General features: G+C 46.1%; 1 protein-coding gene across 1 annotated transcript in view; it reads right to left on the bottom strand.

The window, feature by feature from the left end:
- NFAT5 (nuclear factor of activated T cells 5) overlaps positions 1-6,992 on the bottom strand; it is a 796,538-nt gene extending 789,546 nt beyond the window's left edge. The window contains 1 exon segment of the mRNA XM_085638738.1: positions 6,635-6,992. Coding sequence (XP_085494864.1) covers positions 6,635-6,707 — 73 coding nt within the window. The 5' untranslated portion in view covers positions 6,708-6,992.
- Positions 6,993-11,985: the final 4,993 nt, after the last annotated feature.

Genomic DNA, 11,985 nt, shown 5'->3' on the forward strand with positions numbered 1-11,985 from the left:
TTTTGCTGCTTCTCTCTACAAATTTACCTTCACATTAACAATCTCCCCCAACCCCCCACCCTCGAACTATTTTTCGTATGGGAAAGATTCCCCTTTTAAAACACTTCCACCAACATTCACTGAAAAGCACACTACAGTTAAAACATCGTGCCCTATAAAACTAAGCTCCATATAGAATCGACCCTCTTAGAAGCACACCACCCTCAAACAGTCCTTCTATGCCTACAACACCCATAAGACAATTTATCCTAAATGAACATCAACCTATGAGAAAATCCACATAATACACATTCTCCTGCAGCAGCATCCTTCCCACATTACTTTTTCTGCAGGGCCACTCACCTCCAGCTTTTTTTATTAAAACTTTGCAACATGCTGAACACAAGACACAATACTCCACAATATAGCTTAAAGACATTAGCAAAGCCAATAGCACTGGCTAAACACTTATAAGATCCCAAAGGCGAGACCTATTGGCTTTGCCAATGCTTGTTTTAGCTTCTCCCTCAACCCTGTGAGTGAAGATTGGACTGATGTTGCATATGCTGCACTAGCTCCTATGTGCTTCTGCTGGACCTTTAACTGGGAGGTGTGGAGGAGTGTATCTTGCATCGCTGTCGTCAATATTTGACCTAACCTGTGTGTTGGGGAAGTTTGCAAATCTGCTGTCCACAGGGTACGAATTATGTGTATGAGGGTAGCTTATAAGGCTAATGCAAATATTGTACCATGTTTTGGATGTGTTATAGTAAGGTACAAGTAAAAAAAAAATACAGTTTGCCCAGTGGTGGTGGCTCTGCAGGGGAATTAGATAAATGGAGTATTTTGGCCTTCCACCACAATGCTAGATGACAGTGGGATTTGGGTTTTGTTACAGTGCACATCAATATCTCCATGTCCAAGTAGTTACAAATAAAGGGTGTAAGCCAAATAAGCCGCTGGGACCTGGGTAATAGTGCAGTAAGGAGTAGTCCCAGTAGTGTAACTTTAGCGAAAGCAAACAATTAAACAACACCAAATATTAAATCCCTTAAGCTCAAAAGTTACGGTCAGTATTATTTAATCATATTGAACACACTAGGATGTTCGCAAACCAGCATAACGTCTGGAAATCATGTACAGCATAAGTGCCCCACGTGGAAGGAAGGGGGGGGGGGGGGGGGGGGGGGGAGTGTATCAGGTGAAGGTTGGAAGCGAAAGGAAGGTAGTGACAATATATACATCACATAGTTATTTACAATAAAACAAGGGCTTGTCAAGCCAGACAATTGCATATCAACAAATTAATAGCCATTGTTTGTGTTATATAGGCCCAGTGAAAAAAGCACTGTTGGCCACACTGGCATCAACATGTGGTAAAGTCGACGTTTTGACCCCTTTGTGTTGTATAGGCCCAGTGAAAAAAGCACTGTTGGCCACACTGGCATCAACATGTGGTAAAGTCGACGTTTTGACCCCAAACAACGTAGGTTGCTTGGGTCCTTACACAGGGATCTTCCTCAGGACTGTGTACTCAAAACAAAGTTAGCCTCAAAGGTGCTGATGTTCTTGGACGTCAATGTGCATCCGCTCGCATCTCGGTGAGAGCGGATGCACATTGACGTACAAGAATATCAGCACCTTTTAGGCTAACTTTAAGTTTTGAGTGAACTGCGGATAAGTATCTTGGAACCTGAAAAGAAACTTGGCCCTTTCTACCTAAATAATTTACCTACCTATGGAGAAAATTTACCAATAATCCAGTGCCATCCACTCGCTTTCTGAAGTAGGAGCCTACGGGCCCACCTACACCATTTTGGAATTCCCAGTAAAGGGCAGCTCACGGTGCCCCATACACAGTCCTGAGGAAGACCCCTGTGTAAGGACCCAAGTGACCTATGTTATGTTTGGGGTCTACGCTACCACATGTTGATGCCAGTGCGGCCAACAGTGCTTTTTTCACTGGGCCTATATAACACAAACAATGGCTATTAATTTGTTGATATGCAATGGTCTTGCTTGACAAGCCCTTGTTTTATTGTAAATAACTGATGTATATATTGTCACTACCTTCCAACCTTCACCTGATAAACTTTTTCACTCTTTTTCCTTCCACGTGGGGCACATATGCTGTACATGATTTCCAGACATTATGCTGGTTTGCGAACATCCTAGTGTGTTCAATATGATTAAATAATACTGAATATAATTTTCGAGCTTAAGGGATTTAATATTTGGTGTTGTTTAATTGTTTGCTTTTGCTAAAGTTACCATACTGGAACTACTCCTTACTGTACTGACCATGTCCAAGTAAGCATGTGTCAACCACTCTCTATGCGCTAGTCTGTTCCTCTATGTCAGAGGTCTTCAAACTTTTTTGCTCTGAGCCCTCTCCCTAAGCAAAATGCTTTGAAGTTGGGCGCCCATCCAAAATGATATGGCAAGGATTTGGGGAGGAGGAGGAGGGGTGATCACAGGGGACGGGGTCATGAGATCATTTCAAGGGTGCTTCTCTGTAGCCCGCAATCCACACTAAATGTGCGCTTATATAAAAGCAACAGCATCAATCAAGAACAGAACTGACCAAAAATATGACTGCACATAATTGAGGGCCCCAATGCACTTCACCTGCTGTACTAGTAATGGCTGTAGCCCTGATAAGCAGACTATCACCTCCACTTTCACGCCTTACCCACCATGTCTGACCATCACTTCAGTCTTGAATCAAGTCTGGTCTCTTTCTGAAAGAAAATGAGCTGCTCTATGCAGCCCCCCTTTTTTGTGCCAAGGGTGCCCTCTGCCCTAATGCAGCAAGGAGAATGAACCCCCATGCTCACTTTGTATTGCAAAACATTCATAATTATGATGTAGTGGGTCCCTGGGCAAAAGTGTCACTGCACCGGTTTCACTAATGACAGGTACTGCCTTGCTGTTGCCTCAGACATTTGTTACAACATGGGCTCCCATCTCCACCATACCGCTCCCTCCCATCATCACTGTCCCCTCCCATCTCTGTATATATAGTTGGACATTATGAGACTTCATTAAAATGCTATGTAATTACAAAAACTCACATTTCTTACTGAACATTCTCAACGTTATTGCAACTATGATAACTTTGTTGTACTGTAGCTAGGCTCAACCCTAAGCCACTTCTTTTCAGCTAGACATTGGCTGCTTGTTCACATCCACCCTGAGAGCCAACACTGGTACTCACTGCAAATACCAGTACTCACAGATTTGGTAGTTCTTGACTGTCCCTGCCAGTGATGGGATTAAGGAAAAAGTCTGACACTTGGACCCACATTTGTAATAAACCTCTTCCATATATAGCCCTCTCTTACACACACACAATGTTACTCTCTTACATGTGCACAGGAAATAACACTTACAAATATGTATCTTTCTCTTAGACATGCACAAGCACACACACACACACACACACACATTTTAAATAACCCTGCTACATATATAGCTCTCTTTCCTACAAACAAACACCTACACACACAGAATCAGAATACATCTATTATAGGATTAATTAAAATTATTACAACAGCCTATCTTTCAACTGTAAAATGCAAGGAAAGTGTGAAGAAAAAAATCTCAATTCCCCCACTGGAATACACCTTAACGCTGTGTAAAGGCTGCAGCTATGTGCAGGCACAAAGACCGAGAGATCACTCATATGAGTGCAAACAAATGTTTAAAATTCTGGTCCTAAAACCTGAGATAAGCAATCTTCTGTGGATGTAATTTAAGTGCTTTTCAATGTTTAGCTTACAATGCCTCATGCAGTAAATTTAAAAATGGGGTGCTAAAGCTTTCCTGGCATACACTAAGCATGTCCTAATTAATGAAGTGCTCCTCAAGTAAGACGAAGTCTCTGCAATGACGCCACCTTTCACTTTATTTTACAGGAAACAGCCCTCTTCAGAAAACAACAACTCGTCGCCATTTAGAACTATACCTATGAGTGACCATATCAAAAGCATACCATCTTTACACTTTATGTTCTTTAACTGCTGCATGTAAATGAAGACAGCCTGGAATCGCGCAATCAGGATTTCTTCATTTGCATGTAATTACAGACCCATTGGCGCCCCCCTAAGAAAACATTCATGACCCCACACCCCCCAAACCAGGGGGGCACGCCCCACAGTTTGATGATCTCTGCTCTATGTTCATGTTTGTCCCAGGTAGCACACATCACTTCTGGTGTCGGTGAAAGTAAGGCCACACTAGTCTACATGGGGCTCGCTGTAAACAAAGAGCAGAATTCTCTTTTTTTCAATACTTCCCGGGTTGCACGAGATGGAAACGTTAAAATATAGAAATCCACTTCAGCTCCTGTTCTGAGGTGGTAAAAACGTGTTCGTGGCAACTAAAACTGTACTGAATGGCGAGCTTTTATGTTATTCTCCAGAACGTCTGTTCCGCATGTTTCTCCCTACAACAGCACCGTGGATTTGTAGCTGCTTAACACCCGAGTCTTCTTAAGTGACAAGGTTATAATTACAAAGATTGTATTTTCAGGATACAGAAATGCAAAATCACAAAATAAAGCACAGACGGGATGATATTTTAAGACTATACAGCAGGGGCTTTTTACGGCACTCAAAATGAAAAAATAGGCCATAAAAACACAAATGAATAAAAACCCTGGCAGTGAAAGGGCCTAGAATGCTACTCACACGACATACCGAGCAACAATTTGTTAAAAACGCATTTATCGAATGACTAGTACATCTAGCATTATCGTGTCCTTATCTTGTTAGTTGCATTTATTTTAAGACATGTCAACTTTAATGTCACCGCCTGTTTTTTTGGGATCGTATTGGTGACTGGACCAAAAATAATTCTAGGGAGAATGAAAAAACAAACCATTCAAACAACGTGTTAAGTAAAATGGAAAACAACACAGATCAGGAATGTGCTAAATAATAAAAACGGCACGCGACGCCAATACAGTCAAACTACTGTATTCCTCCTCACACAAGATCATGAACTGTCTCCCCACATCGGCGCAAAGCACAGGGTAGCATTCTACCAAGTTCTATATATAAGCGACAGACAAAAACAACAAAAAACGTGTTCCTGTCCACTTAGGAAGAACAGTGCATTCAATACCGTCGATTTCGCATTTACATACATGCCAGCCCTCCCGATTCAGACGGGAGACTACCGATGTCAAGGCTAGTCTCCCACCTCCCGATTCCTGCAAGCAAAAACCCGATTCCTCGCTGACAGGGCTTGGTATTGTGTAACGTGCTAATTCTTCCATCAATAGTCAGAGTGGCGATGGGGGGGCTCTAGAAGGGGTGAAAAACCAACAAAGCCCCATTAACAAGCGAATGGTCTTTTAAAGACTTGTGAAGTACTCGGGGGTGGCTGTGTGTGTGCCAGGGCTGCCACACAGGTGGGTGAGTGTGTAGGGGGGGGGGGGGGGGGGTGTTGGTATATGCACTGCCAGCAACCTGCCAGGCCAGTGAGTGCAGAACACTTGCACCACCCTCTCTCTGCCATTGCGCTCCATGCTTCTGAAAGGTAAGACAAAAACGTGCATTTGCGTTTCAAATGTCCGATCCTGCAGCAGCACACTTCCAAGGCCCATCCATACATGACAGTAACCCCACTGAAGGCCCCATTCTCCCGATTTTTTTTTTAAAGAATCTCCCACTTTGCTCTTCTGAAATGTTGGCATGTATGATAATTTACTAAGCACATGATTCATAAAAACTCCACTGAACAATGTAAGGGTAGCGACTAAGTAATAAACGTGAATTACTGGCCAGTGTAAGGGGGAACCTGGCAAAATATGACAAAGCCTAGAGAGGTGTACGTACAGCTCAAACAGGGCGTAAAAAAAAGTCAGACATTCGCTTCTTAGGGACGGGCGAGCAAAGTCCAAAACAAAAAAAATAAAATAAATGATGCGTTCGGCTTCAGAGGGGAAGTGAGGCGCTTAGTGTCAATTAGGGTAACGTTTATTTAAAGGATTGCAGGGGCAGACGCCGGAAAAGGCAAACATTTGGAGGTTACAATGCGACAGAACGCTCTGACCCAGCTAGGTAAATAGTATAATCCCCAACATTAGCAGGATGTGCATCAGATCTGCAAGACGAGTTAAGTCTACTAAAATTCGTGAATCAAGCAAGAATGACATAAGCCTCTCCAAATCCCACAAGCAGTCCACCAGGAGTGACCAGAAGCGGAATCCATCCAGCGAGCAGACATGCAGCAGGGCCAAGTGAAGATCGGGTCATACGTTATAGAGACTGGCCTTGTAAAAGGGCCATGTTGTGACATGTGATCAGCGACAACAGCAACACTGTCTCAATGCAGGTGCAAGGTAGAGGGATTCATAGCATTCTTAGTGCTTGACAGGTTCTCGGGATCATTAGGGGGTCTCCCACTAAAGGTGCTCAGCGCCTGGCACCACCCACTACACTGAGGGACAAACACTGCTCCTCCTTCCCAGCCCTCAAAAGCATGCCAGGTCTGCCACTCCCACCTCACCAGAACCCCTCCCGCCCCTGGGGTGCCCTCCGTCCTCTAACCTTGACCGTTCCCAAGAACTCTTCCTGCACAGAAGTACCCCTTTATCTCGTGTTTACCCACATTCAAAACACCCCCTACCACCTGTGGCGCGACTCACCTCGCGAGTACAGGCACCGTGGCGACTCGAGGTCTAGGTCGGAGCTGAGCAGAGAGATGAAGTCCGAGGGCATCGCAGCACGGCCCGGCGGGAGGGACACCGCCTCGGGCCCTGGTGCAGCGGCGCGAGGCGCCGGGTTGTCCTCCACCGCGGCCCACCGGTCACCAGCGCGTGACCCTCAGAGCTCGACCCCCCACGGAACCAGAGAACAGGGAGAGACAGAGGAGAATGCCTTGGCTACTGGTGGACGTCCAGGGATCAACAGGGGACAGGGTCCGGGGGGGCGTGTGCGAGCTCGGAATGAAGAGCCACTGTTCGTCTCTCTTCGGAGCGGAGACGCGCGTGCGCCCTGTTGCCTGAGCTGGGATAGAATACAAGCACAATCAACTTTCAAAAGCAGCCCAAAACAGGCACAGACTCTACCGCTAGAAGCCCGTTGCAAGAACAGTCTCCATAATTCGAGAAAAAAGTTTGAAGGGTCGATTGATTCTTATTCTTAACTTTAAGAGAAGGACCCTAGGATGTCGTTGGTCCCGTGCGATTCACTGTAGTGTCTTGCTTGTTTCGGTTACTCTTCATAGGAAGCCCAGGGCAATAATAGGGTTGCAATTAGTTTCCATAAGAGAACACGTTGCATTCATTAAGTTGTATAACTGTGTTTATTGTAATATTTATGTAGTCCTTACTACCCATATGTGGGACGCTGAAACGCCTGCCTAATCGAGTAGCACGCTACATCGTGTAGTATGTGTGGTTGGAAATGTGTTTGGTTTCATTGTGTGTTGGAAGTGTTTTTGTGTCGTGCATACATGAGGAACACTGAGGATCAGTGCGATTCATGGACAAGTGTGAGAGATAAGCTTGCAATTTATGCATTTCAGTAAGCTGGCAGCTAGGAGCAGCTCTGCTGCAAGTCCCTTTTGGTATTTGTATGGTCATAGTCCATTTAAATGGTTACTGCACTCGGTTCTCAGTATTTTGTTTAAACTTAGTGACCCTATTCTATTCTACGAAAGACTTATAAAGCACAAAGCTACCCTTAGGCATCCCAGCGCTGACAGTGCAGTACAAGACATATCAAGGAAACTAATATGAGCCTGCTTGTACGGACTTTGGTATTATCATCCAATATCTGATTGTCATTGTGAGATGTCAAAAAGCAGTTGTAGTATGTAGTTAGTCGAGAACTGCAGTAGAGGTGGGCGAGCTATTGAAAGCTGGAGCCATGCTCGTGCCTGAAGCCTAGCTATTGTCTCAGCTCGAGGTCCTGTTGGAAACTTGAGCCCATAATGAGCCGTTCTTTAATGTGACTTCTGCCTGACACCTTCCCTCTACCCAGGATGTGCCATTACAGCCAGTGCTGCATACTATAAAACTTGTTCGAGTCTGGGCTTCGTCTTATCATCCTGTTCGAGTCTGAGCATTGTCTCAACATCCTGTGATTCCGAGTAAATCACTTAGGTGCCGATTACGATCCTGGAAAAACCGGGTACGAACCGTCGGTCGGAGCGTTTTCTCCGTCCGACTCGTACCCGGTTGTAAAACTTTACAAACATGGAAGTACGATTCGCACGGAAACACCATTTCCGTACGAATCGTAAAAAACACCGTCCGACGAAAATATACATACAAATGTGATCCGGGAATGCCCCGACGTGACGTCGGGACGCTGTCAGGAAGTACGATTCGAACCGACAGCAGCCCGGACAGCAATATTTTTACGGCACCCAAAAAGTGCAGGAAAAGCGAAGTACGCCTCAAAACGACCAGAATAGGGGGCCCGGTACGAGCCATACCCCCCCCCCCCCCCAGCCCCCGTGAGTACGCGCCGTACCTCCCCCAGCCCCCGTGAGTACGCGGCAAACCCCCCGTGTATGTACAACCCTGTACGCGCCGAACCCCCGTGTATGTACACCCCTGTACGTGTCGAACGCCCCGTGTATGTACACCCCTGTACGTGTCGAACCCCCGTGTATGTACACCCCTGTACGTTCGAGTCGTACCCCCACCCGTGTATGTACGGTGCGTACCCCCAGCGCTACGCGGGGGTACGCACCGTACATACACGGGTGGGGGTACGACTCGAATGTACAGGGGTGTACATACACGGGGGGTTCGACACGTACAGGGGTGTACATACACGGGTGGGGGTACGACTCGAACGTACAGGGGTGTACATACACGGGGGGTTCAACACGTACAGGGGTGTACATACACGGGGCGTTCGACACGTACAGGGGTGTACATACACGGGGGGTTCGGCGTGTACTCACGGGGGCTGGGGGGGTACGGCGCGTACTCACGGGGGCTGGGGGGGTGGGTCGGCACGTATGTGGGCACATGTCTCCATGGTTGCAATGGGAGTTTGGTGCGGACGGTGTTTTTACCATACGGTTGTGACATCGGACGCACGGGATGGATCGTACTTGCGCGGTCGGACTTCACTTTTCACGTTTGTACGGTAAATCGTCCGGGGAGGTGTCGGACACATTTTCCGACCCGAGGACGTGTGGGGAATTATTCCCAATGCGACTCGTATGGAGTTTTTCCCATGCGAATCATAATTGGCAGTTTGTACGGCACTTGTACGATTCGTACGGTAAAAAGACCGGATACGAGTCGTACGGGGAATTTTTTTACAGGATCGTAATCGGCACCTTAATCTCCCGGTGCCTACCAAAAATGAACGTGGTCTTGTGTAATGTAACTGGTGCTTATGCAAAGCATTTCCGTACATCAGACTCCAGTTTGCTCTGCAGAAAAACTGAAGAAAAATTCACAAATGAGGTAAAACAAAGCATTAACACAAGCAAAGACAAATAGATACCCATTTACTGGCTGATTTGTACAAAGTGAAACCAGAAAACCCGGCTAAATCGTGGCTTCCCTGCTTAATATATGTCATTTTAGGCAAATTTATTTCACGAAACTGCTATTTCTTAATTATCGTATATAAAAGCACTTTTAAATTTGTGAGTTCAGAAGGCCAGTTGTACAAAAAAACCTATGGTGTTTGATTTAATAGACACTGTATTATTGCTTTATAATAACCTGGGCGAAGTACAGGGTTTACATGACAACTGTCTTGTCTCTAAGTTTAATAATGGATCATGTTAAAATAAATATCACTTTTTTTTTTTAAACTCTTTTTTATTAAGTCAGCTGATATAGTGTTTGTAAGCAGTACAAAGCAATGCAAACATAATCTTCCATATATTGAATACCAAGAAGGTGATTATTATATAGTAATTATAAAATAAGAAAATAAACCATTCGGGACCGTGAACATCAGCCCCAAACATTGTAACACACTGTGTAACATACTGTAAAACAAAACCTTGGGGGAAAAAACGATCACTTTTAATCAGTACTTCTCTTTGCAGTGCTAAAATGTGATGTATTAATGTCAACACTTCCACATGTTAAAGAAATTAATTATTTTGACTTTTGTAGAGACTTTATCATATTTTTATGTAATGTTTGTTGCATGATTTACTTAACAAACATTTTCACGGTTTGGCTTGTGCACAGGCTCTAAGAGGCGAGCCAGACCCTTGCTTTGACTCTGGCTCACCTCTACCTTTTAATTTGTTGGCTCACCCATCTCTAACCTGCAGTTGTGAACTAAATTAAGAATCCGCCGTTGCTCAACGGCATGTGGCAAATCTCTTCAGTTATTCAGTGCCTGCTCAGTTGGTTATGAGTGGTTTATTTTCTGTGGACTGATACAGTACAGGTTGATGGACATGCCCCTTAGCAGTTTTTTCTTATGTGAATGTGAGTGTCAAGAACTACAATTAACTTGCCAACCGCTGAGTGTTATGCTATTACTACTACTGTGGGTTATATATTGCATCTGCATTGTAATTGTTTTATATAGCACTTATTATCCCTTATGAGGTGTTGTAAAGCTTTATGCCGGACAGCACACTACTCTGGAACCCGGGGTTAGTATTTTATTTTTTGTTTACTGTTAGTTATTAAGGTTAGTCTTGCGCTCTTAAGGAAACCATTCCATGATTTACCCCAGCTTCTAGGTGGTAGAATACATTAATAGGAATTAGCTGTGAGTTTATCATATGATGAACACAAAGGGTACAGGCAGTTTAGAAATGGGTTAACTGAAAACCACAAGCATTTAAGGAGAAAAGTAAAGCGGGATAGAGGTACCTAGGAGGCACTCTCTACGATACAAGCTACAATCTGCTTTTATTTTCCTTATAAGCACGCTTATGTGCAACTTGGGAGGTGCCTGGCTCCAACATCGCAGGAGCCAAACTGGAAAGGGATCTTTCCAGCTTTTAATAATTTTATAGTTTCACCTTTTTATTTTAATATGATTTGATTTACCAGTACAGGTTTTCCACAGTGGAGTCTGTGAGGGGATTTTGGGGTTGCTGGACCCCATTATCTGTGCACCATTTCTCATTTTCCCCACCTGTTTTCCTTCACGCTACGAAGTGCTAATTGGCCACGTCCACCCTCACATGCAGGGTGATGTAAACAATGCTAGAGCACGTCCCCACCCTCGCATGGTTATTTAAGCAATGCTTGAGCGCGTCTGCACAGCGGACGCGTGCAGCGGGTGCGCCTAAGGCAAGCCAATCTGCTCCCATCTGCGCTCAGACCGTGCTCAGTGCCAGCCCCCCTGCTCGGTCCTACACAAGACCAGGCATCCACTATCCATTACTCAGGCTCGGACCTGCGTGCTCTTAACGCAAACAGTAAGAGGATCTGCCGGCATCGTGGTGGTGGGGGCCGGCATGGACCCCGTGAACTGGTGGCTGGCATTGAGGTCCTGGCCTGGTGGAAGAGAGGAAGGTAGGCCGTGGACAGTGCAAGGCTGCGGCTCCTCTACAGCGCTCACAGACCTGCGGGCAACCCAACTCGGAGCAAGGCACGCAACCACTGAAGCTTGGTGGGCTGGTGGAGTGTCGGGCCCAGTCCCAGCGGTCAAGTGACGTGAGGAGGCGAGGGCCTGGGACCGTGCTGACTCGGAGGGGGGAAATGCAGGGGGTCCGCGCTCTTTGAGCATGATTCCCTGCCCCATCTCTTGGCGGGCAGTTCGGCCCGAGGCGAGTTGTGGCAGCTGGGAGTGACACGAAGAGGCCGCCACCTTTGGCGGGAAGCGCGCAGCGAGGCTGGACGGCGCACGCAGGGTCTACAAACGGTGGCTCCCCCAGCGCGACCCTGACAGGCCCGGGCTACTGTGAGGAGAATATACGCAAGAGGCGCACGGCCGCCCGACCTGTGAGCGGCTTCCTGGAAATGGCCTGAGTGGGAGTGAGCCCTGGGACGACAGCCAGATAGTGCTTGGAGAGACGCGCCGTCATATAAGACCCCGTACGACT

Source organism: Triturus cristatus, chromosome 12 (assembly GCF_964204655.1).
Source record: "Triturus cristatus chromosome 12, aTriCri1.1, whole genome shotgun sequence".
Lineage (NCBI taxonomy): Eukaryota > Metazoa > Chordata > Amphibia > Caudata > Salamandridae > Triturus > Triturus cristatus.